Source organism: Dama dama, chromosome 24 (assembly GCF_033118175.1).
Source record: "Dama dama isolate Ldn47 chromosome 24, ASM3311817v1, whole genome shotgun sequence".
Classification (NCBI taxonomy): Eukaryota; Metazoa; Chordata; class Mammalia; order Artiodactyla; family Cervidae; genus Dama; species Dama dama.
In genome coordinates, this window is record NC_083704.1 from 28,511,019 (window position 1) to 28,538,918 (window position 27,900).

Here is a 27,900-nt window from a genome sequence, read left to right on the forward strand (position 1 = left end):
GGCCTGAACTTGGCCGCTGGAGATAAGATGTACTTTCACAGTGGGGTTTGCTGTTTGTTATGTTTTTGCTACCTGCCCCACCCAAGGGTAGATACGTTCACACCTCACAGAATGTTTTTACCCATTTGTTTTGGGGAAGTTGGGTCTCTCTTTCAAAATGACAACATGAGCATATGTTTATCCTCTAAGCAGAGTGTTAACATGGGCTGGGGCTCACACGAGTTTGTGTCACAGGTAATAGCAGGGGGATGCAGGCGTTCCTGCATCTTTCTCAGGGAAGACTGGCCTTTCTAGCTGCTGTCCATGTGCTTTAGATTAAATAAAGTAGATAACAGAGAAACAACGAAGCCAAATGCAAGACTTCAAGCTTTTAGCTTCAAATACAAAAATCCCTGGCAGGTCAACGAAGTACATATCTGCCTCTCCACTGCAAAGTGCAGAAAAGCTGCCAAGGGCAGAGGCAGGAGGAGATAAAACCGAAGATTATGGCTTAAAATGGCATATTAATTTATTGGCCTTATTCACTGATTATGCTAGATTTTCTTTTAGACAGCATTTGCAGATTCCTCTTGGTGTTTAATGTTATTTTCTGTGAAATGAAGTATACAATATCACTTAAGAAATTCAACTATTACTGATTTACATTTTTATGACTCTAATTTATTGGTGCTTAAACTGCTGATCTGAACATTATCCTAATTAAATAGAGGATACATTTTCAGCCACAGAATTCCTTCGCCCCCAAGGGAAGAGCAGACCAGCTCTGGTGTATTTTAAAATGGAAATAAACACGGTGCCCTCGGTTATTCTCTGGGTAGCTGTACCCAGATTGGAAGCTTTTTCTCTTATCTGGCCCTTATCCGTACCATTACAGAAAGGTTTTTAAGGCAATTTAAAGAAGAATCAAAGTAGACCCGATGGAAAAGATATCTTTCTTTAATCTCTCTTGACATCAGTTTGAATTGCTGACTCCCGCACCTCTCCCACCCCCACCCATGCTACGTGCAGAGGATACAGCCACACTTTTTATTGCCTCCAGTAACATCTTGTTCTCTGTGCACTCAGATTTACCCCGCCTCCAAATCTGGTATCACCTGGATTTTTGTTTTCTTACACTTAAAATTCTGCTGGCCAGATTCCTAAACATTTGCATTAGTGTTCAGCTGGATCTTTTGGATCATCAAATCACTTACTGTACTGTAAGTCCCTTACACACGGACCTTCATGTTGCAAACTTTCATAGATGCAGATATGTTCCATCAACGTCAGGGATGAATGACGTTATGCCCTTCCCCTCCTATTGCTGATGATCCTTCAGCTCCACCATCCCCCACCTCTTCTCCCTCCTCCAATCAATAACTCCTCTTGCCTGTTCATTCATTGCAGCCCCTACACGCCGACTATTGTACTGTACTACTGTACTTTTCAAGGTATGTACTGTAAGATTAAAAATGGTTCCTTTATTTTTTGCGTTTGTGTTTTATGTGAAAAGTATTATTAACCTGGTGCTGTACAGTGCTAGATAGCCGACTGTGTTAGTTGAGTAAGTTAACTTGGTTGCACTTATGAACAAACTGGACTTAAACATGCTCTCAGAACTAAACTCATTTGTATGTAGGGGGCTTACTGTACTTGTGAAGGAGACACTGGCTAAGAAATTATTTTGATGTTCTGATTTGGCTTTGCATTTAACTTCATCAAACCTCTGAGCAAGCATCAGTTTGATTCTGAGATAGATAGATAGATAGATAGATACACTGGTTCACAAAGACTGAATTTTAATTTAAAAATATTTCTTAAAGTTCACTTACTGTCTCTTTACACGTTGGTTTGGTAGGACTCAGTCAGCCACATCACTCACAGCCATGAGGCTGAAGTTAGGTCTCGTCCGTCAGATGCAAGAGAATCTCACACATGTCAGTTCTGACATCAACTCCCTGCTGATTTACTACAACCTAGGCAGTCAGGAGGTATTTCCTTCTAAAGCCATATTGTAGAAACTGGACAGAACTAATCACTTAAGGGGGAAAAACCTGGGGGAAATTGGTGGCGATTTTACTTAAGCCACTCTTAGATCTGAGATCTAAGATACCGATTTGGTTCAGCCTAGACGAACAGCAAAAGGCACAGTGTGATCCTTCTTTCAGCCATTTTCTTTTCTTAATCTACAGTTTTTCTCGAAGGTCCTATCAACACCAACACTGTAAATCATGGCACTTGGGGCCTTCAGAGGAGTTCTTTTCAGTAGAGAGTAAGTGGATTTGCTCTGCACTTTCTGATCCCCTATGAGAGAAACAGATGTACACAAAACTTCTGTAGACTGTTAACACCGTTAACAATGTTTTCCTTCTATTGACTCTTTCCTGGTAATTCTAAACCACTGAGGCTTGTAGAACTCTGCACAGGAGCAGATATCACAAAAGTATTTTAAGAATGAAACTCCCAATTCCCATACCTCTCACGATCAGGTCGGCAGCGGCAGACAGCATGTCGACACTTGTTTGGACCATGCAGACATATTTCCCAGCATGCTTCAGCTGGATGTTTCGGATCATCAAATCACCAGCTGAATCCTGCTGATAAAGTAGGGGAAAGTGGCTACAATTACTTTTTAATGAGCTCTAAATATCATTATCACACGAAGGACACTGTGACTAATAGATTTATTTTACACTGGCTGATGAAAACATTAGCGATGCAAGCCATGGCCTATTAAAAATGCGTGAGCCTGCCTGTTAGGTAATAACTACTCAGGACACACCTCGGATAAGACCTCAGGCGTCTGGCCTCTGCGTCTCTGGAGCAGTTTGTCACCCACGTTGGAAGCACTTAAACTGTTTATTTTTTCAAATGCATTTATTTATTTTAAAATGTTTTTATTTTATATTAGAGTATAGCCCATTAACAATGCTGCGATAGTTTCAGAACAGCGAAGAGACTGTCATACATATACATATATCCATTCTCCCCTAGGTGGCGCTAGTGGTAAAGAACCCGCCCGGTAATGCCGCAGACATAAGAGACTTGGGTTCAAATCCCTGCGCCGGGAAGCTCCCCTGGAGGAGGGATGACAACCCACTCCAGGATTCCGGCCTGGAGAATCTCGTGGACAGAGGAGCCTGATGGGCTACAGACCATAGGCCCACAAAGAGTCAGGCATGACTGAAGCGATTTAGTATGCATTCGCCCTCAAACTCCCCTCCCACCCAGGCTGCCACGCAACACTGAGGAGAGCTCCCTTGGAAGCACTGAAACGTATGTAAAGTGCCTGCTGATTTAGTCCCGCGGGTTTCTTCAGATATGCCCTCAACCTACAGCTTTTGATGGCACTGCAGTACTTGGGAACTCTTTATATGGAAAGGGGAGGCAAGTCCATGTTCAGAGGCACCTGTATTTTACTGCACAACCCTGTCTTACAGCCAGCATTCTGATTGCTCCTCAGTTTGAATTACAGAATTATGAGGAGCAGACTCTCCAAGGAAATCTTGCATCCCCTAGTGTAGAACGGGGCTAATTTGCTTTCCAATGCCAAATGTGTGTTTGATCAGCAGATGAATAGCACTCATTACAGCCCGGTATAGATATCGAGGTGCCCTAGAAATATTTATACGCCATTTACCAGCACAGTACTTTTAGTAAATGTGAGAAGATGCCGCTATAGGCCATCACAAAGCTGGCAGTTAAACTGAAAAACACAGCTACACCTTAGAGTTTCATAGCTCTGTTAACCAAAAGTTTGGAGAATGGCTGCTTGTGCAAGAGAACACCCTAGGGTTCAGAGTCAGGAAGCTATGCTTATTTCTAAATCTTGAAGGATGGCAAGGTAACATAGGTTATTTTGGCCCTATTGTTATTCTTTCAGATGACAATAACATTGGATAATTCTTGGTGGTATTTAATATCTGGCAGGCATGTATTATACTGAGTACTGACATGTCCTGTGAGGTAGGCACTTTTGTTATCTCTACTGTACAGTTGAGGAAACTCCTGGAGTCACTTAGCTGCTCAGTGGCAGAGCCGGGCTGTGAGCTCACATGGTCAGGCTGCAATCCCTATCCTTTACTAGAATGCTGTGCTGTCATCCGGAAATATCTTATTCTAAATTAATGTGTACTTGGTTTCATCTTTGATTTTAGTACATATTTAGTCAGGGCAATGAAAGAGATAGACCTGCCAGTAGTTACAAATAGGGTTAGAAGAAGTGCAAAAGCATGTTGTCAAGAGAGAGCTGAAGCTTTGAGACTCAGCTGTCTGGGGCTGATCCTTGCTGTGTGTCTCTGGGCCTGAGTTTATTAACCCAAGAGAGACGGATGCACTGCCTATGACACTAGTTGTGAGAAGCAGATGAGACTGTACGTGTATGTGAAATCCTGAAAACTGAAGCACGGGTAAATTTAAACTAGCATTCGGGGTGGCCATGGACAGTATTCTTTGGGGAAAATTATGTCAAAAATATTAAATCTAATTCAAGAAGAGTTGTGCTTTTCTTTTTAAACCTGAAATCTTTTATTTTAAATTTATAACACTTGGATTCTCATTTAGATTCTACTATTTACTCATGAAGTCTTATAATTGCTAGTAAAATAGGATAATTGCTACCATATTTCACAGAGATTCTGAGGATTAAAGAGCTGATACATATGAAAATGCTTGATAAATGATTAGACATTTTGCAAGTAATAAGGCATCATCATCACCATGGCTATTAATACCTCTTTACCTAAGACATTTCACATAGTAGGATTTTGAGCATAGACTTAAACAAAAAATATCCCTCATAAGGGAGTGTGTGTTGTGAAGGTACAAAGTCACAGTGGTTTAAAATAAATAGCTACACTATATCAATAATTTGTTTTATTCACCAAGGGCTGGAAGCTCAAAGAAGCTAGTGGTAGCCTGGAGATTTTGGAGCACAGGTATCCATTAACAGAATTTTGTGACTGTGTGGTTTGGAGTATACTTTCCCTATGTGTGTTTTTAAAGTAAAAGTGAAACAAAGAAAAGAAATATAAAGTCGGGATTGAGGTAAGAGGCTCACAGAAGGAGACCACAATAACTTTCTCTTTCCCTTTGAAGTCATTCAGACCACACTATTTACTGAGATCTACATTCACATTCTTACCATAGAGAACCACACAGTGCTGTGCTCTGCTCCTGACAGAACCACTGGAGGTGACCAGAGGACAATGAAATTATAACTCTTCTAAAAACTGCAGTCGGTTAGCTCTACCAAATGTCATTTGCAGCATACTGACCTGGCAAGTAGAAACTGCAAAATGGGCTTAACTTCAGAATTGCTCCCTTACCTCTTCTGTGGTCCAGCTACTAACTCCACAGACATTAATGATCCTGGTGGCTAACACACTTAGCTCTCACAATTTGCAGTGATGTCCCAAATCTCGCACTTAATTCTTTAGCAATGATTGATTGGCACTTAGTACCAGTGTCACAAAAGAGACAAACACTTGCCATACGAAAGGCCATTGAGAGCAATTCCATGGACAGAGGTCGTTACAAAAGGTGGTCCTCAGTGCCCGACTCCATCGGGGGTGTCTCTACCCACCTTTCTGTGCTTCAGCATAAGGTTCACATCTGTCTTACCTGCAGAATTTATATTTTGATAGCCCAGGCAGCTGTTCTGATTGGTTGTTGCCTATGCCATCCGGAGAGAATATTTTTATTATCTCTCCTGCCCAAGACACTGGTTTTACTATGAAAATAAATATTCTGTTTAATCCGTGAAGGTTTTCTCAATGTATACTCTCAAGTTATTAGAACTAATATTACTCTTCCTTCAGTGAATACAATCATTAAAATTCCTCACATACTATTTTTGGTGGTAGGCATTGTGCTATTTAGGTTTCCAGACCTGAAGGTATTTAGTATCCTCAATGATGTTGTGAAATAGCTAATATCATTCTTTATTTGGTCCAGGTTATTACGCTGAACTATATCAAAGTGGTCCAGGGTGGTTAATAATGGCAATTCTAACCAGTTTTCTCAACCAGAGTCCCAAGGGACAATCAATAGACTCAAGTCATCCATTGACTTAATGAAATAACTTCTCTCTCATCCATTTAAAATGGTACCAGTCATATACAATCCTTGGGAGGCTTGAGAAAATAGTTACAGAAATTATTTTGGGTGTTTGGTAATTGGGTAGAGATGTATTGTTTGGGAAAGGCAGAAAGAATGTAAATAATAGGAATAGCATCATATTTGAGAAGAATATGTTGAGGGTCAACATATCATATGTATAATTTATAAGCTTTGGTCCATTTATTCTCAATGTAAGAGACGGGGATAAGATGAGATGGGCAAATCAGATTCCTTTTGGAGCATGGAGGAAGGGAGTGTTTTCAATACAGCCTCATGCTTATATTCTGCTGTCTTTGATTAGTCCCCTCCATGATAACGGCAGCTGGAATGAATCTGTTTTAAAATTTGGATTGGAGTAGAGTTGATTTACAAGGTTGTGTTTACTTGCAGCAAAGTGAATCAGCTATGCATGCATATATCCACTCTTTTTTAGATTTTCTTCCCATATAAGCCATTAGAGAGTACTGAGCAGACTTCCCTGTTCTATATAGTAGGTCCTTATTAGTTATCTATTTTATATATAGTAGTGTTTTACATATAGTAATTATATTTTATATAGTAGTGTGTATATGGCAATCCCAATCTCCCAATATATTCCTTCCCCCTGGAATCTTCATTACTAACAGGAAAGTAGGGCTACCTTATGGTAGAAAAACTATTCTTGAAAATGATTGTCATAGATTCAAATTGTTTCCAAATCTAATGTTTTCTTGGTGTGAGTTCAATGGTACTATGTATTTTTTATGGGAAATAATTAAGGCCTTTGGAAAATTCAATCACTAGAATTCAAATTATTTGGAGATAATAAACAATTTGATCAGACTTTCAGATTCAAGAAAGAGAGCCCTAACCTCACAATGATGAGTATTCTACAAGAGCCAAAGGGAGTTTAGTCAGCAGTCTAAAAGCATACGAGTAAACTGTCCTCGAGCTATTTTATTAATTCAGTTCCATGGCATATGGTTCACCATGGGGCAGAGGAATTTGGGATTTGAAGTTTCAAGCTGAGACCTGCAGTTTATTAGCAATCAGGCCAAGGCAAGCCATGTATCTTCCATGACCCTGAGTTTTCTCATTCATATACAGATACGAATAGCTAACCTGTAGGGTTAAGGATTAAGAGGGTTAAGAAAAGGACTGGCAAACAAGTGACTCAATAAGCAGGGCCACACTTATGCAAAAAAGAGCAGACATTAACCAAGAGTTTTTTAAGGTGTTTGAACAAAATCATCAAAGAATAACTTTATATTTCCTTTCAAGTTAGTCTACACAAGTTGTTTGACTCACTTTAGAGGCACGTTGCATTTACTGTGGATAATCTGATATTTATACTTACCCCTCCAACTCTTTCAAAGTGGTCCCCATCTCTGTCAAAGTCTATCAGGCGTCCATTAAATGACCAAGTGAATATGATGTTGAGCGAGTGATCGTGTGTTACCTGGCATGGCAGAACAATACTTTCTCCAACAGTGACATCCATACTAGAAGGAGGTACCATTACCTTTGTTGGATCTAGAGAGTGAAAACAGAACAGAACAACAAAGCCTATGAGCATAAGTAGAAATAAAATGTAGAATTCAAGGGCAGGATGAAATACTAAGGAGTTTGGCTTTGTTTTTCCTAGGCTATACCCGGCAAGCCTTAGTCATCTGGGAAGCTCAGATTCAAGCCAGGAGGTCATTTTTAATATGAAAAGATGAAAACACTCATAATGTGAACCTTCACAGAGCAACTGAACTCAGCTGGGGAGCACTGAGGTTACATCTCTTAAGACACTTATGGAGGGGCCTACTTCTGTAGCCTGCTCTGAAACTGCCTCTTCAAAAGGTTTTCATGTCTCCCTAGTTTCACTAGAAAGCTGAGTGCAAGCAGGAAAATCCATGCTAATTGGAAGCTTTCTTTTTTCTACTATAAAAGTGATACATGTTTAGTATAGGAAATTCAGAAAATTCAGGGAAGCTGAAAGAAGAAACCAAAGCAAAACAAAATTATGCTTAGTTTCTTAGTGTTCAGATAAAATTCCTATTTTCATTTTAGTAATTTCTCCCTGTCTTTTGGATTCATAGTTTTTCAGTTGTTTTGTTTTGCAGTATAGCAAACATGCTACATATATGATACTCCTCTTTTTTCTCTACTTACATATAATACAGGCTTATATTTTATCCACAAATTTTTATAACCTGCATGATAGGCCGTTAATTGTTTCAACCATTTTGAAACTAGTAAATATTTTAGCAAATTTATTATAAATAATGCGATAATGAATATCTCTGACAAAATGGTATATATAGATATGTATAGCTTATTTCTTTTATTTTTTTAATGTATAGCTTATTTCTTATTCAAGAATAGTTGATTTACAATGTTGTTTCAAATGAAATGTTAGTTTCAAATATATAGCAAAGTGATTCAGCTATACACATATATTCTTTCTCAGGTTCTTTCCCACTATTATTACAAGATACAGAAGAGACCTCCCTGTGCCATACTGTAAGTCCCTGTTGTTTATTTTATATACAGCAGTGTGTATATGTTCCTTCCAAACTCCCAAGGTATCCCTCTCCACCCTTCCCCTTTGGTAATGATAAGATTGTTTTCTATGTCTGTAGGTCTTTCTGTTTTGTTCAGTTCAGTCACTCAGTCACGTCTGACTTTTTGCGTCCCCATGAACTGCAGCATGCCAGGCCTCCCTGTCCCTCAACAACTCCAGGAGTCTAACCAATCCCATGTCCATTGAGTCGGTGATGCCATCCAATCATCTCATCCTCTGTCATTCCCTTCTCCTCCTGCCCTCAATCTTTCCCAGCATCAGGGTCTTTTCCAATGAATCTGGTCTTCGCATCAGTTGGCCAGAGTATTGGAGTTTCAGCTTCAGGATCAGTCCTTCCAATGAACACCCAGTACTGATCTCCTTTAGGACAGACTGGTTGGATCTCCTTGCAGTCCAAAGGACTCTCAAGAGTCTTCTTCAACACCACAGTTCAAAAACATCAATTCTTTGGTGCTCAGCTTTCTTTCTAGTGCAACTCTCACATCCATACATGACCACTGGAAAAACCATAGCCTTGGCTAGATGGACCTTTGTTGACAAAGTAATGTCTCTGCTTTTTCATATGCTGCCTAGGTTGGTCATAATTTTCCTTCCAAGGAGTAAGCATCTTTTAATTTCATGGCTGCAGTCACCATCTGCAGTGATTTTGGAGTCCAAAAATATAAAGTCAGCCACTGTTTCCTCATATGTTTGTCATGAAGTGATGGGACTGGATGCCATGATCTTTGTTTTCTGAATGTTGAGCTTTAAGCCAACTTTTTCACTCTCCTCTTTCACTTTCATCAAGGGAATCTTCAGTTCTTCTTCACTTTCTGCCATAAGGGTGGTGCATATCTGAGGCTATTGATATTTCTCCAGGCAGTCTTGATTCCAGCCTGTGCTTCTTCCAGCCCAGTGTTTCTCATGGTGTACTCTGCATATAAGTTAAATAAGGAGGGTGACAATATACAGCCTTGACGTACTCCTCTTCCTCTTTGGAACCAGTCAGTTGTTCCATGTCCAGTTCTAACTGGTGCCTCCTGACCTGCATACAGGTTTCTCAAGAGGCAGGTCAGGTGGTCTGGTATTCCCATCTGTTTCAGAATTTTCGACAGTTTATTGTGATCCACACACTCAAAGGCTTTGGCATAGTCAATAAAGCAGAAATAGATGTTTTTCTGGAACTCTCTTGCTTTTTCAGTGATCCAACAGATGTTGGCAATTTGATCTCTGCTTCCTCCGCCTTTTCTAATTCCAGCTTGAACATCTGGAAGTTCACGGTTTACGTATTGCTGAAGCTTGGCTTGGAGAATTTTGAGCATTACTTTACTAGCGTGTGAGATGACTGCAATTGTTTGGTAGTTTGAGCATTCTCTGGCATTGCCTTTCTTTGGGGTTGGAATGAAAACTGACCTTTTCCAGTACCATGGCCACTGCTGAGTCTTCCAAATTTGCTGACATATTGAGTGCAGCACTTTCACAGCATCATCTTTCAGGATGTGAAATAGCTCTGTTCATAGTGATGCTTCCTAAGGCCCACTTGACTTCACATTCCAGGATGTCTGGCTCTAGGTGAGTGTGAGTGATAACATCATCGTGATTATCTGGGTTGTGAAGATCTTTTTTGTACAGTTCCTCTGTGTATTCTTGCCACCTCTTCTTAATATTCTGCTTCTGTTAGGTCCATCCCATTTCTGTCCTTTATTGAGCTCATCTTTACATGAAATGTTCCCTTGGTACCTCTAATTTTCTTAAAGAGATCTCTAGTCTTTCCCATTCTATTGTTTTCCTGTATTTCTTTGCATTGATCGCTGAGGAAGGCTTTCTTATCTCTCCCTGCTATTCTTTGGAACTCTGCATTCAAATGGGTATATCTTCCCTTTTCTCCTTTGCTTTTCGCTTCTCTTCTTTTCACAGCCTACTCAGACAGCCATTTTGGTTTTTTGCATTTATTTTTCTTAGGGATGGTCTTGCTCCCTGTCTCCTATACAATGTCACGAACCTCCGCCCACAGTTCCTCAGGCACTCTGTCTATCAGATCTAGTCCCTTAAATCTATTTCTCACTTCCACTGTATAGTCATAAGGGATTTGATTTAGGTCATACCCGAATGGTCTAGTGGTTTTCCCCACTTTCTTTAATTTAAGTCTGAATTTGGCAATAAGGATTTCACGATCTGAACCACAGTCAGCTCCCGGTCTTATTTTTGCTGACTGTATAGGGCTTCTCCATCTTTGGCTGGAAAGAATATAATCAATCTGATTTTGGTGTTGACCATCTGGTCTGCTTTGTAAATAAGTTCATTTGTAGGATTTTTTTAGATTCCAAGCATAAGTGATGTTTTTCTCTGTGTAACTTTACTTACACTCATGTATCACTTTTTAAAAATGAGAACTACTGATTTGTTTTTAAATTCACCCTTTACATTGTAGTTTTAATTGGGAATGAAACGGACTTGCTCAGCCAAGATAGTTTATGAACCCTAAAACTACTTTCACACATAGATAGTCTCTACTTTCTCACTGACATAGGATTTCATAACTGATGTCAGAGAGTAAAATGGTGAAAAGCAATGTGAATTAAATTGAAAGGTCATATAAGTGCCTACAGAGTGAAATTATGAATTCAGCCATATTCCTGAAATTTCTCTATACTGAACCTTAAAGTTAAACAAAACCAACCAAACACACCACAATAAAGAAGATAAATCAAAAGCAAAGAGAGACGGTAAAAGAATGACGACTAATCCCCTTCCACATTCATAGGATTGTGTTTAACAGGCTGTGCAGCACATAAACATTTACTGAATGTACCTCCTAGATTATAATCTCAGCTGAGAATTTTGTAATGGGGAATTTTGTAATTGTGTAATCAACAACCCACTCACTAAAATTTCCTCTTTAAAGAGTATCCAAAATAGTACTTTCTACCCTTTTATCCTACTTTGGAAAGCAAACATCTCAGGTTGTTAAAGAAGGAGTCTGTGTCCATCTGAACTGAGTTAGTTCAGTTCACTCGTTCAGTTGTGTCCAACTCTTTGTGACTCCGTGGACTGCAGCATGCCAGGCTTCCCTGTCCATCACCAACTCCCGGAGCTTGCCCAAACTCAAGTCCATCGAGTCAGTGATGCCATCCCATCCAACTATCTCATCTTCTGTTGTCCCCTTCTCCTCCTGCCTTCAATCTTTCCCAGCATCCATACATGGATTCTAATCTAGTGGAGGAATATACTTTTGCTCTTTTCTGAAAATAGGTAAAGCTCAGGACGAGTGGATTGGTGTGCTCTTGGTGATTTCACGGTGTGCATGAAATCAGAAGGGAAAAACAAGTACTTCTAGCTAAGAGTTTTTTGCCTGGAGAATTCCATGGATAGAGGAGCCTGGTGGGCTACAGTCCAGGGGGCTGCAAAGAGTTGGACGCAACTGAGAGACTAAAACACACACTAGCTAAGAGATAATGGGAAGGACAACTGCTTATTTCAAAACCTGAGGCTTCTGCAAGTCACATAATCAAAATCTACTATTGATTAACTGACCCACAGGAAAAGGTACGGATAGAGATTTTTTTTTTTATGACGGAAGGAGTTAAGAATAAATCACCTTTGAATAGTGCTAAGCAGAAAATCTAGAAATAACTCCATTTCACTTAATGTGTCATTTATCATTTTTTAATTTAAAAATTCATCTATAAAATGAATATTGGAACACATAATTCCTGGACAAAATTATATGCATCTCTGGTTTGTATTTGGCATGATGTCATCTTATTCTATTTTAAATGGCTGTCCACTGATTTTGCAATTTAGATTTTCATTTTAATGTACCTTCATTCATTTGTCGATCTATCTACCAAGCAATCTTTATGTGTTATATGGATAACAGTGTCCTAGTACCAAGAGAGCCATGACAAAGCTTCTTCATAAAAACTAACTGAGGGGCTTCCCTGGCGGTCCAGTGGTTAAGAATTGGCCTTATAATGCAGGGGACGCAGGTTTGATCTCTGGTTTAAAAACTGAGATCTCACATGCCTCAAGGCAACTACTGAGCCTGTGTGCTCTGGAGTCCACACACAACTAGAGAGTCCATGCACCAGTATGAAACATCCTATGTGCCACAACTAGGACCAAAAGCAGCCAAATAAATAAATGCTTGTGCTTGGTAACTCATTCTTGTCTGACTCTGAGACCTGGCTCCTCCATCCAAAGTTTTCAGGCAAGAATACCGGAGCAAGTTGCCATCTCCTACTCCGAGAGGATCGCCTCGACCCAGGGATTGAACCGGCATCTCTTGCGTCTCCTGCATTGGCAGGTAGATTCTTTACCACTAGCGCCACCTGGGAAGCCCAAATAAATCAACAAAGAAAAACAAAAAACCAAAAACTGTGTCTAACTTCTAACTAAAAAACTAAACTAACAGAGCCTAACTAACTAAAAAACTAACTGGTCACATTCTAGATACCATGTTATATGCTTGACATGGATTGTTTCATTTATTTTCAACAAATACATACTATTATTCCTATTTAACAAATGAGGGAAACTGATGCTTACGAGTGGTTAAGAAACTATCTGTTGTGCTAAGCTGTCTCCCTTCATTTAGCCAAAAACATGATATATCCATTCACAAATGATCCAGGGAACAAGGCTGAGGGCATAATACAGCAATCTACACTCTTGATTATGTGTAGTCAGCCGAAGACATTAAATGCAGAAGAAATTCAGAGAAGGCCGTGGGGTGAAGATGGTTTCAGAGGGCTTTACTGCAAGATGATGAAGTTACTGTCTTAGGTAAAAAGCAGTGGTGATTTTATACCTCAAATGCTGGCTCTACCTATAAGCTTACACATCACACTGATGAGTGCAGAGTCAGATGTCAAGGCTAAAGTCCTCAAAAATGTCTGGGAGTTGGTACCTACCTGAAAGCCTAGAATCACCTGTAATTCTGGTTACATTTTTAACTGACATCTTTTTTTTTTCACCTAAAGAAATGTTCATCCTTTTATGCACATTCAGTGATCTGGGACAGATTTTATTATTATTGCTGAACTCAACTGCCTGTTAACCAAGGACCAAAGTTCTCTAAATTAAGGAGTATGCTGGTACAGCTACTGTGATGACCAGATGCTAATTCATTACCTTAGCACTTGCCACTGATTCACATTTGAGCCCTGAAGTAGCAAGAATCAATGCAAAGGAAGTCAAGCACTGTACACACACCAGAGAGGTCTCCCTGGGACTAGAGAAGATTAAACTAAAGAGGTTCAAAACCTCATTAGCTTCTTGGTTTTCTCAAATTGTATGCTTGTTCAGTACTCTGGTTTTCTGTGTTGTGAATTCAGATGCTCTTTATGTGATTAATTTATTTAAATTTGAATACAAACACTGTACACAAATAAGCAGATGGTGTCTTCAAAACAAAACTGTCTCCCCTCCTTTGGTTTTAATTCATCAAGATCAGGAAGAACCTATATTTACGACTTGTGTTCTGAAGAGTCACTCCATCTATTGTTCTGTGCATAGAACTCTCAAAGGCAATTAGAACTCAAGATGTGAACTGATGTCTGGATTTGGATGTAATTAAATAGCAACAATAAAATAGGGCCAACAATACCCCAAAACTTTCCAGCTTCTGGTTGGTTCACCACATGGAAAATGATAAATTCAGAACTCCAGAGGACTGATGCTGAAAATATATACATATATTTATCAAGTGCTTAACCATCAGAGAGTAAAAAAAAATTCTTTTATGCTTTATAGTGTTTTCTATAACATAGAGAGGACAGAAGTCAACTAAGTGCTTTATTCTAAAGATCAAAACAAGCATGAGAGAGAGATTTAATTATTAACCACTGTGTTAAGGATTAAGTCAATGATTAGATGCATAATTCCTTTCACACAAACAATGAAATATCAGAAAGGTAAAGTAAAAAACAATACTTTTAAAATCACATCAAAAAATAAATAAAATGCCTAAGAGGAATAAACCTGACCAAGGAGGTAAAAGAACTATATATGCTGAGAACTAGAAAACATTATAAAGGAAACTGAAAAGGATTCAGTTAAGTGGAGAGATATCTCATGTTCTTCAATCAGATGCATTAATTTTGTTAAAATGGTAATGCTACCCAAAGCAATCTACAGATTTAATGTGATCCCTGTGAAATTACCCTTGACATTTTGCACAGAATTAGAATAAATAATCGAAAAATTAATATGCAACCACAGAAGACCAAGAATTGCCAAAGCAATCCTGAGGGAAAAAAAGCAAGAGGCTCTCTCAGACTTCAGACAATAAGACAAAACCACACAAGTCGAAATAGTGTGGTATTGGTACAAAAACAGACATACAGATCAATGGAACACAATAGAGTTCAGAAATAAAACCACATATCTATGGTCAATTAATCTTTGACAAAGGAAGCAAAACTATAAAATGGGAAAAAAGACAATCATCAGCAAGTGGTGATGGGAAAGTTGAACAGATGAATGTAAATCAATGAAGATAAAACATACCGTTATAACATGCATAAAAATAAACTCAAAATGGCTTAAAGACTTAAACATAAGACATGACACCATAAAACTTCTAGAAGACAGCATGGGCAAAACATTCTTTGACATAAATCATACCAATGTTTTCTTAGATCAGTCTCCCAAGGCAACAGAACTAAAAACAAAAACAAATGGAACCTAATAAAACTTACAAGCTTTTGCACAACAAAGGAAACCATACAAACAAAAACACAGAAAAGACAACCTACAGAAGGGAAGAAAACATTTGATGCGATGATGCTAAATAGCTTATATAGCTCAACAACAACAAAAAAAAACAAACAACCTAACTGAAAAGTAGTCAGAAGATCTTAACAGATATTCCTCCAAAGAAGACATACAGGTGGCCAGTAGGCACATGAAAAGATGCTCAATGTCACTAATTATTGAAGAAATTCAAATCAAAACTACAGTGAGTACCACCTCACACAAGCTTGAATGGCCATCATTAAAAAGTCTACAAATAACAAATGCTGGAGAGGGTGTGAAGAAAAAGGAACTTCTTGGGTTGATATATACTTAAGTAGGTATCAGAAAGTACGTATCAACATGATAAAGCATACCTTTGTAAACAAAGATGAAATATTTACCTTTTTCTCTCTACTTGATCCTTCAAAATCTGGCTTTTCTTCAGCTGGCTCCCCTGTGCACTTGATGGTTTATTGTGACCAGATTACAACTAGTTATGCTAATCATTGTTTTGATTTCTTTGTTTTGAAATTTTTTATGCTTTCTGTCTCTGTTATAGTATGATATTATTAATATTACTAGCTGTATGACTTATTTTGTCTATTTTACAAGATTGCAATCTATGTATGTATCCATATGTATATATAGATGTTAGTATCTATATGTATATATAGATATAAGAGATGGAGGTTCTCCAGAAAACTAAAAATAGAACTACTATATGATCCAGCAATCCCACTCTGGGACATATACCCAGACAAAACTGTAATTCAAAAAGATACATGTACCTTTATGTTCGTAGCAACACTATTTACAAAAGGCAACATGTGAAAACAGCCTAAATGTCCACTGACATAAATGGATAAAGAAGATGTGTTGTATGTCTCTCTCTGTGTGTATATACACAATGGAATATTGCTCAGCCATAAAAAAGAATGAAATACTGTTACTTGCAACAACATGCTTATAACTAGGGATTATCATACTAAGTGAAGTCAGTCAGAAAAAGAAAATATCATAAGTTAACTTATACATAGAGTCTAAAAAATGGAACATATGAACCGATCTACAAAACAGAATTAGACTCATAGACATGAGAACAGACTTGTGATTGCCAAGTGGAGGAAAGGAGTGAGAGAGAAGAACTGGGAATTGGGTTTGGTAGACGTAAACTATTATAGTTACAATGGAGAAACAACGAACTCCTACTTCATAGCACAGAGAACCATATCCTGTCTCTTGGAATAAATCATAATGGAAAAGAATGCATATGTGTGTGTGTATATATCTATCTATCTATATGTATATAACTGATTCACTTCACTGTACAGTAGACTGGCACAGCATTGTAAATCAACTACATGTCAATAAAAATGTAAAAAAAATAAAAATGTAAAAAAAAAAACATTCACTTAAAGCATGTAATAAAAATGTAATCTGTAACAATTTAATGTCTTTTGTAATCTCTTAGAGTATTTTATTTAAGGAAATTATCTCTTTTATAGGGCTTCCCTGATAGCTCAGTTGGTAAAGAATCCATCTGCAATGCAGGAGACCTCTGTTCAATTCCTAGGTCAGGAAGATCCTCTGGAGAAGGGGTAGGCTATCCACTCCAGTATTCTTAGGCTTCCCTTGTGGCTCAGCTGGTAAAGAATCCACCTGCAATGCAGGAGATCTGGGTTTGACCCGTGGGTTGGGAAGATCCCCTGGAGAAGGGAAAGGCTATGCACTCCAGCATTCTGGCCTGGAGAATTCCATGGACTGTATAAATCCATGGGGTTGCAAAGAGTTGGACATGACTGAGCGATATCTCTTTCATGTTGAAGAACACTTTGCCCTCACTGTACTTTCTTTTCATATTAATTTTAGCTAAATTTAACTTTTAAATCTCATTTTATTTTTTGCTTTGCTCCAATTGCTTAATGAGAACATGTATTACTTTACAGAAACAATTATTTTTCTAAAAAAATTTTGACTGCATATATTCCAAGATGCTAATATTGGTCAGTTCTGAGGAGTATGATAAATACAATTGGATGCATAAACTATAACACATTAACCAAGTCTACGCCCCGACCAGTAATGCTGAAGAAGCTGAAGTTGAATGGTTCTATGAAGCCTACAAGACCTCCTAGAACTAACACCCAAAAAGGATGTCTTTTTCATTACAAGGGACTGGAATGCAAAGTAGGAAGTCAAGAAACACCTGGAGTAACAGGCAAATTAGGCCATGGAGCACAGAATGAAGCACATCAAAGGCTAATAAGAGTTTTGCCAAGAGAACTCACTGGTCATAGCAAACACCCTCTTCCAACAACACAAGAGAAGACTCTACACATGGACATCACCAGATGGTTAACACCGAAATCAGACTGATTATAATCTTTGCAGCCAAAATTGGAGAAGCTCTATACAGTCAGCAAAAACAAGACGGGGAGCTGACTGTGGCTCAGATCATGAAATCCTAATTGCCAAATTAAAACTTAAATTGAAGAAAGTAGGGGAAGGCACTAGACCATTCAGGTATGACTTAAATCAAATTCCTAACGATTATACAGTGGAAATGAGAAATACATTTAAGGGACTAGATCTGATAGACAGTGCCTGATGAACTATAGATGGAAGTCCATGACATTGTACAGGAGAAAGGGGGAAAGACCATACCCAAGAAAAAGAAGTGCAAAAACCCAAAATGGCTGTCTGAGGAGGCCTTACAAATAGCTGTGAAAAGAAGAGAAGTGAAAAGCAAAGGAGAAAACGAAAGATATACCCATTTGAATGCAGAGTTCCAAAGAATAGCAAGGAGAGATAGAAAGCCTTCCTCAGCAAGCAATGCAAAGAAATACAGGAAAACAATAGAGTGGGAAAGACTAGAGAGCTCCTCAGGAAAATTAGACATACCAGGGGAACATTTCATGCAAAGATGGGCTCAATAAAGGACAGAAATGGGATGGACCTAACAGATGCAGAAGATATTAAGAAGAAGTGACTTGTCACAAGAAGTGACAAGTGACAAGAGACTTCCAGAAAAACGTCTGTTTCTGCTTAATTGACTATGCCAAAGCCTTTGACTGTGTCAGTTCAGTTCAGTTGCTTAGTCATGTCCGACTCTTTGAGACCCCATGAACCACAGCACGCCAAGCCTACCTGTCCATCACCAACTCCTGGAGTTTCCCCAAACTCATGTCCATGGAGTCAGTGATGCCATCCAACCATCTCATCCTCCACTGTCCCCTTCTCCTCCTGCCCATCATCGGGGTCTCTTCCAATGAGTCAGGTCTTCACATCAGGTGGCCAAAGTACTGGAGTTTCAGCTTCAGCATCAGTCCTTCCAATGAATACCCAGGACTGATCTCCTTTAGGATGGACTGGTTGGATCTCCTTGCAGTCCAAGGGACTCTCAAGAGTCTTCTCCAACACCACATTCCAAAAGCATCAATTCTTTGGTGCTCAGCTTTCTTTATAGTCCAACTCTCACGTCCATACATGACTACTGGAAAAACCACAGCTTTGACTAGATGGACCTTTGTTGGCAAAGTAATGTCTCTGCTTTTTAATATGCTATCTAGGTTGGTCATAACTTTCCTTCCAAGGAGTAAGCGTCTTTTAATTTCATGGCTGCAGTCACCATCTGCAGTGATTTTGGAGCCCAAAAAATTATAGTCAGCCACTGTTTCCACTGTTTCTCCATCTATTTGCCATGAAGTGGTGGGACCTGATGCCATGATCTTAGTTTTCTGAATGTTGAGCCTTAAGCCTACTTTTTCACTCTCCTCTTTCACTTTCATCAAGAGGCTCTTTAGTTCTTCTTCACTTTCTGCCATAAAGGTGGGGTCATCTGCATATCTGAGGTCATTGATGTTTCTCCCAGGAATCTTGATTCCAGCTTGTGCTTCCTTCAGCCCAACGTTTTTCATGATGCACTCTGCATATAAGTTAAATAAGCAGGGTGACAATATACAGCCTTGATGTACTCCTTTTCCTATTTGGAACCAGTCTGTTGTTCCATGTCCAGTTCTAACTGTTGCCTCCTGACCTGCATACAGGTTTCTCTAGAGGCAAGTCAGATAGTCTGGTATTCCCATCTGTTTCAGAATTTTCGACAGTTTATTGTGATCCACACACTCAAAGGCTTTGGCATAGTCAATAAAGCAGAAATAGATGTTTTTCTGGAACTCTCTTGGCTTTTTTGATGATTCAGTGGATATTGGTAATTTGATCTCTGGTTCCTCTGCCTTTCTGAAAACCAGCTTGAACATCTGGAAGTTCAAGGTTCACGTACTGTTGAAGCCTGGCTTGGAGAATTTTGAGCATTACTTTACTAGCGTGTGAGATGAGTGCAATTGTGCAGTCCTTTGAGAACTGTCATTGCCTTTCTTTGGGATTGGAATGAAAACTGACCGTTTCCAGTCCTGTGGCCACTGCTGAGTTTTCCAAATTTGCTGGCATATTGAGTGCAGCCCTTTCACAGCATCATCTTTTAGGGTTTGAAATAGCTCAATGGGAATTCCATCACCACTAGCTTTGTTTGTAGTGATGCTTCCTAAGGCCCACTTGACTTCACATTCCAGGATGTTTGGCTCTAGGTGCGTGATCATACTGTCATGATTATCTGGGTCGTGAAGATCTTTTTTGTACAGTTCTTCTGTATATTCTTGTCACTTCTTCTTAATATCTTCTGCATCTGTTAGGTCCATCCCATTTCTGTCCTTTATTGAGCCCATCTTTGCATGAAATGTTCCCCTGGTATGTCTAATTTTCCTGAGGAGCTCTCTAGTCTTTCCCACTCTATTGTTTTCCTGTATTTCTTTGCATTGCTTGCTGAGGAAGGCTTTCTATCTCTCCTTGCTATTCTTTGGAACTCTGCATTCAAATGGGTATATCTTTCGTTTTCTCCTTTGGTTTTCACTTCTCTTCTTTTCACAGCTATTTGCAAGGCCTCCTCAGACAGCCATTTTGCTTTTTTGCATTTCTTTTTCTTGCATTTATTTTTCTTTGACTGTGTGGATCACTATAAAAACTGTGAAAAATTCTGAAAAAGATGGGAATACCAGACCACCTGACCTGTCTCCTGAGAAATCTGTATGCAGCTCAGGAAGCAACAGTTATAACTGGACATGGAACAACAGACTGGTTCCAAATAGGAGAAGGCATACGTCAAGGCTATATATTGTCACCCTGCTTATTTAACTTACATGCAAAGTACATCATGACAAATGCTGGAGTTGATGAAGAACAAGTTGAAATCAAGATTGCTGGGAGAAATATCAATAATCTCAGATATGCAGATGGCACCACCCTTATGGCAGAAAGTGAAGAAGAACTAAAGAGCCTCTTGATGAAAGTGAAAAGTGAGAGTGAAAAAGTTGGCTTAAAGCTCAACATTCAGAAAACAAAGATCATGGCATCCGGTCCCATCACTTCATGGCAATTAGTTGGGGAAACAGTGGAAACAGTGGCCGAGTTTATTTTGTTGGGCTCCAAAATCATTGCAGATGGTGACTGCAGCAATGAAATGAAAAGACACTTATTGCTTGGAAGCAAAGTTATGACCAAACTTGACAGCATATTAAAAAGCAGAGACATTGCCAACAAAGATTTGTCTAGTCAAAGCTATGGTTTATCCAGCAGTCATGTATGGATGTGATAGTTGGACTAGAAAGAAAGTTGAACGCCGAAGAATTGATGCTTTTGAACTTTGGTGTTGGAGAAGATGCTTGAGTGTCCCTTGGACTGCAAAGAGATCCAAAGTCCACCCTAAAGGAAATCAGTCCTGAATATTCATTGGAAAGACTGATGTTGAAGCTGAAATTCCAATACTTTGGCCACCTGATGTGAAGAGCTGACTCTTTTGGAAAGACACTGATGCTGGGAAAGATTGAAGGTGGGAGGAGAAGGGGATGACAGAGGATGAGATGCTTGGATGGCATAACTTACTCAATTGGCATGAGCTTGAGTAAATTCCAGGAGTTGGTGATGGACAGGGAGGCCTGACATGCTGCAGTCTATGGGGTCGCAAAGAGTTGGACACGACTGAGTGATTGATCTGAACTGAACCAAGTCATATTATATTCTGACTTTACTAGAAGAAAAGTTTTCTGATTTAGGGATTTTATTATCTGTAAAAACAAGTGTCTGCAGTTTATAGAATAAAAATTCCATTTTGATGTTGTTTGCCTTATACCATATCTACCCTTTCATTTCAGTATATAATTTCTTTACATTTCCCTCCCTGTGCCAAGATCTTCACTTGGCGCCTCTCAGGAAAGTGTTTAGCATGTGTTTTAGTCATCTTCTTTCCTTGGAGCTATACATCTTCCTGTTTTAGTGACTTTCTTGATCATAATGTTTAAATTTATTTTATTTTTAATTATAGAATTATTGTGCAATATTGTGATGCTTTTTTTTTTTGCCACACATCAACATGAATTAGTCGTAGGTTTACACATGTACCCTCCCTTTTGTACCCCCCCTCACCTCCTTCCTCCTCCCACCCCTCTAGGTTGTCACAGAGCACTGGCTTTGGGTTCCCCGCATCATGCAGAGAACTCCCACTGGCTATCTATTTTAGATATGGTAATATGCATGTTCCAATGCTCTTCTTTCAAATCACCCCACTCTCTGCTTTCCCTACTGTGTCCAAAAGTGTGTTGCCTCTCCTTCCCCCATTGTGTTCAAAACACTGTGTCTGTGTTTCCTTGTTGCCCTGCATATAAGATCGTCAGTACTATCTTTCTAGATTCCATATGTATGCATTAATATGTGGTATTTTTCTTTCTCTTTCTGACTTGCTCTGCCTGGGCTCTAGGTTCATCCATCTCATTAGAACCGACTCAAACCTGTTCAGGTTTATTTATCTCCCACATTGCAGGCAGAGTCTTTACCATCTGAGCCACCAGGGAAGCCTCCTTTTGATAGCTGAGTAATATTCTACTGTATATATGCACCACAACTTCCTTATCCATTCATCTGTTGAAGGACATCTAGGTTGTTTCCATGTACTACTTATTGTAAATAGTGTTGCAATGAACATTGGGGTACATATGTCTTTTTCAATTATGGCTTCAATTATGCCCAGTCGTGGGATTGCTGGGTCATATGGTAGTTTTATTCCTAGTTTTTTAAGCAATCGCCATATTGTTCTCCATAGTGGTTAAACCAATTTGCATTCCCACCAACATTGTAAGAGGGTCCCCTTTCCTCCACACCCTCTCCAGCATTTATTGTTTGTGACTGTAATGGTTTTGATGATGCCTAATGTCAGATTATGTCTTCTTTTTAATATTAAATTTTGTAGGGAAATTTTTAAAAATGGGATTTCTTATACAGTGGTTTTTTCAGTGGGAAGTAGGAGGGAGAGTCAAGAGGGAGAGGGAAAATATACACCTATGGTTAATTCATGTTGATGTATGACAGAAACCAAACCAATATCGTAAAGCAATCATTAGTCAATTAAAAATAAATATTTTTTTTAAAAAATGGGATTCTTTAAAAAATAAGAGCCAAAGAGCTGACAGTCAACCTACCTCAAATGACACTAAGGGGGATAGGATAGAGAACTATTTTTGGTAGTCATTAAAGGCCACAGCAAAGACAATTGATTAATGATCACAATCAACCTGGAGGAAGAATCTCTACGGATGAATTTAAGGTCTCTCTAGTTGGTCCTATTTTTTTTTTTTCCAATAAAAATAAAACCAGTGCTGGATGAACTATTTTTCATTAATTTTGCATAAGACACACATCAAAAAGGGATCCTTAAACATGAGAGGAGACTCAGAATTCCCAGCGATTTCAAACTGGACCAATTCTTTATTTCAGAATGAACTAAAGAGGCAAACCCAAGAGGCGCAGTGGAGATGTGGATTCTATCTCTGGGTCGGAAAGATCCTGTAGAGAAGGAAATGGCAACTCATTCCAGTATTTGTGTCTGGAAAATCCCATGGTCTTAGGAGCCTGGTGGGATACAGTCTACGGGGTCACAAAGAGTTGGGCAGGACTGAGCACAAACCGCATGCAAAGTTGCAAAGCAAAAAAGCTTTACTTCTAAAAATAAGCTATAGAGGTTCAGCTGGGGGAAAACTGGGTTGGCAGTTCACATGGAAAAAACTTGAGTGTTTCAGTCTCAAAATGGTCTATGCAGCTGTGAAAGAAGCTAATGCAATCTTAGGCTGTACTAAATAGCATGTGATATTCATCTTAGAGAGGTAAAAATCCCATTATACTTTGCATTAATGAGACCACAGCTTACTAGGAACATCTTTTGGATTCACTGACACATTATTGCACCCAGGTTAGTGAAGGAGCTAATAAACTTGTAACAGTTAAAATAAATGAAAATGTGTGACAGGAAAAGGAGAAATGACAGGGGACATGAAACTCATCTGCAAATATGTGAAGGGTTTATAGGCAGCTGATGAATTGAGTTACTTTGTGTTGCCTCAAAGTAGAAAGCAAAGGGTAACTACAAACAGGCATACTTTGGCTCTGTAAAAAGGAGAGCCTTCTAAATCATCTGATTTTATGAACAGGAAAATGGGCTGCCTCCGGAGAATATGCATCACCATTTCCAGAAGTATTTAAACGGGGGTGGGCTCTATCCAGCTCTGTCAGGTTACACAGAAGCCAGCCAGGGTAGATGAACCCTATTACCTCTCTAAAGAGCCACCTTTCCAATGCCTTCCTGACCACTCTACTCATGACTGATCCTTTTCTTATTCAAAGCTTATCAGCATTAACTGTCTGTTCTACTTCTTCAGCGTTAACGCTTGAGCATTGTTGTGGAATATCACTATCCCATTTCTTTCCTGTCATCAGATTCTAATTCTGTTACATTGACTATGCTAAAGCCTTTGACTGTGTAGATCACAATATATTGTGGAAAATTCTTAAAGAGATGGGAATACAAGACCACCTGACTTGCCTCCTGAGAAACAGGTCAAGTATGCAGGTCAAGAAGAACTGGATATAGAACACTGGCCTGGTTCCAAATTGGGAAAGGAGTATGTCAAGGCTGTATATTGTCACCCTGCTTATTTAACTTATATGCAGAGTACATCATGCGAAATGCTGGGCTGGATGAAGCACAAGCTGGAATCAAGACTGATGGGAGAAATATCAACAACCTCAGACATGCAGATGACACCACTCTCATAGCAGAACGTGAAGAAGAACTAAAGAACCTCTTGATGAAGGTGAAAGAGGAGAGTGAAAAAGTTGCCTTAAAACTCCATTCGAAAAACAAAGATCATGGTTTCGGATCCCATCACTTCATGACAAATAGATGGGGAAACAAAGAAACAGTGACAGACTTTATTTTGTTGGGCTCCAAAATCACTGCAGATGGTGACTGCAGCCACGAAATTAAAACATGCTTGCTTCTTGGAAGAATAGCTATGACCAACCTAGGCAGCATATTAAAAAGCAGAAACATTACTTTGCTGACAAAGGTCCATATACTCAAAGCTATGGTTTTTCCAGTAGTCATGTATGAAAATGAGATTTGGACCATTAAGAAGGCTGAGCGCTGAAGAATTGAACTGTGATGTTGGAGAAGACTCTTGAGAGTCTGTTGGACAGAAAGGGGATCAAACCAGTCAAACCTAAAGGAAATCAGTTCAGAATATTCATTGGAAGGACTGATGTTGAAGCTGAAGCTCCACTTCTTTGGCCACCTGATGTGAACAACTGATTCATGGGAAAAGACCCTGATGCTGGGAAAGATTGAAAGTGGGAGGAGAAGGGGACAACAGAGGATGAGATGGTTGGATGCCATCACCGACTCAATGGACATGAGTTTGAGCAAACTCTGGGAGATGGTGAAGGACAGGAAAGCCTTGCGTGCTACACTCCATGGGGTTACAAAGAGTCGGACATGGCTGAGTGACTGAACAACAACAAATCAGATTCCTGGGCGTTGGGGACTACATCTTACACTTTCATAAATCCTTGGTGCTCAGCTCTGTCCCTACTCATGAGAGTTAGTGAATGATTAATTGAGTAATGATCCACAAAAGGCAGTGTTGGTTACTAACAAAAGTAAGGACATAAGCCTTGATGTGATGTAGACTGGGAAGCTATTGTGCTGTATTTATTATTTTTTATCATGACTTAAACTGACGATGGGCTTCCCTGGTAGCTCAGCTGGTGAAGAATCTACGTGCAATGCAGGAAACCCAGGTTTGATTCCTGGTCAGGAAGATCCCCTGGAGAAGGGATAGGCTACCCACTCCAGTATTCTTGTCTGGAGAATCCCCATGGACAGAGGAACCTGGTGGGTTACAGTCCACAGGTTTGCAAAACTGAGTGACTACACAGCACAGCACAAGTTGACTATAGAGCAGAAAAAATCAGCCACCTAATTGCTCACTCATTGTGCAAACTCTGACCCTCTGTCTGTGCTCATGCGGATTTTTGCCTTTAAGGCCATGTTTAGGACTTTTTCTCTCTTTTAGAAAGTAATTTATTTAAAAATAATTTATTTTGGCGAGGGTGGGATAATCTGAGAGAACAGCATCGAAACATGTATATTATCAAGTGTGAAACAGATCACCAGCCCAGGTTGGATGCATGAGACAAGTGCTCAGGGCTGGTGCACTGGGAAGACCAGGGATGGGATGGGGAGGGAGGTGGGAGGGGGGATCGGGATGGGGAACACATGTAAATCCATGGCTGATTCATGTCAATGCATGGCAAAAACCACCACAATATTGTAAAGTAATTAGCCTCTAACTAATAAAAATAATTGGAAAAATTAAAAAAAAATTTTGAAAAGGAAAAAGATAAAATAAAAAAGAAATAATTTCAAAGTTATAGAAAGGTTTTCAGAAAAGTACAAAGAGTTCCTTTATGTTCACACAGACACCTACACTGTTAATATTTTATTGCATTTGCTTATTTCCTGTTCTTTCTCTCATATATAATAGATATGTAATAGATATATATATATATCCATAATTTATATTTACCTATTATCATTAGTCTTTTTCTAAATCTTTTGAGAGCAGTCACAACTCATCACCCTAAAACATTTCAGTATGTATTTCCCCAAACAAGAACACTTTGCTAATAACCTGCACAACTTCCAAGTAATCAACCCTGGTACATCACCACTATGCAATTCAGATCCCATTTAAAATTTGCTAACTTTCTTAGTAATGTCTCTTTATCTTTTGATCCAGGATCTTATTCAGGAGTAAATGTTGCATTTCATCGTCAAGCTTCCTTAGCCTCTGTCAAGTAAGGACATTTCTTCTGTTCTCCCCTGTCTTTCAAATCCTTGACATTTTTAAAGAGGACGGACCTTACATTTTGTAGGATGACTCTCAAGCTAGGGTTCATCTGATGTTTCCTAATGATCTAACTCAGGTCTGCATTTTCGGCAGGAGCAACACTGAAGAGTTATGCAGTACCTTCAAAGTGAGTCAAACCAGGAGCTGCGTGATGTGATATGCACTCATCTCAACACTGACCAATGACCATGTTAATTCTAATCACTAGGTCATGCTGGTGCCTGCCTGGCTTCTCTACCTTGTATTTAGCAACTTGCAACTGATCAGAATTTTCTGGGGAGATTATTCCAAAATTGGGACTTCCCTGCTGGCTCAGATACTAAAGAATCTACCTGCAATGCGGGAGACCCAGGTTCAGTCCCTGGGTTGGAAAGATCCCCTGGAGAAGGAAATGGCAAACCACTCCAGTATTCTAGCCTGGAAAATTGCATGAACAGAGGAGCCTGGTAGGCTACTGTCAGTCCATGGGGGTTGCAAAGAGTCAGACATGACTGAACAACTAACACTTTCACTTTCATTCCAAAAGTACACCAAAAATTGATATTCATCAAACCTCGATCCACCAGCCTTAGGATCCATTGAAGACTCCTGCCAGAAGCAACCAGCTCTCTGATGTTGCCAAATGAAAAGTCTATATCTCCTCACTTCTTCTACATATATTAGATGACATTCAACTTTAAAAAAGAGCTTTCTTTTCTCATTCATTCATTTATTTTTGGCTTCCTATTGTATTCAATGATTTGTAATACATTACTATTGTTATCTCTTTTGACACTCAAATTGTCCACATTTGGCCAGTTCTTTTAGGCTGGCTTCCTATTCACTTGGGACATTTTGTTATCATTTGTTTCCTTACTTTTTGGCCCAGTAAGAAGTTCCAGGCTCATCTTATATGGTGCTATAGCTCTAGAATGAAATTGGTAATTTCTCCATGGAGGATTGGTTCTTTTCAGTGGAAGATGGTTTTGAGAAACCAAGATGTAGATACTATTGTGCTCATTGATTCTGGTCCCTCTCATTCAAAGACCTAAGCATGCACACACACATGTGTATAATACATGAACTTATACATCTGTAACTGTTTCTGTATTTTATCCTCAAAACATGTATTTGCTTAATCAACTTTTTTGTTTGGTGTAATGAATCCCCAAACTTTGTCAACTGTCTCCTCTGCCCATCACTTCTGCACCTACCCTCAACTATCCCACATCCAGGGATTCTGGTCATATAGAAACATGCCTC

General features: G+C 39.2%; 1 protein-coding gene across 1 annotated transcript in view; it reads right to left on the bottom strand.

Moving 5' to 3' along the window:
* CNTN4 (contactin 4) overlaps positions 1–27,900 on the bottom strand; it is a 511,526-nt gene that overhangs the window by 25,316 nt on the left and 458,310 nt on the right. Inside the window, exons 12-13 of the mRNA XM_061129161.1 lie at positions 7,436–7,611; positions 2,456–2,576 (exon numbers count right to left, since the gene is read on the bottom strand). Coding sequence (XP_060985144.1) covers positions 2,456–2,576; positions 7,436–7,611 — 297 coding nt within the window. The remainder of the gene's footprint in view (positions 1–2,455; positions 2,577–7,435; positions 7,612–27,900) is intronic.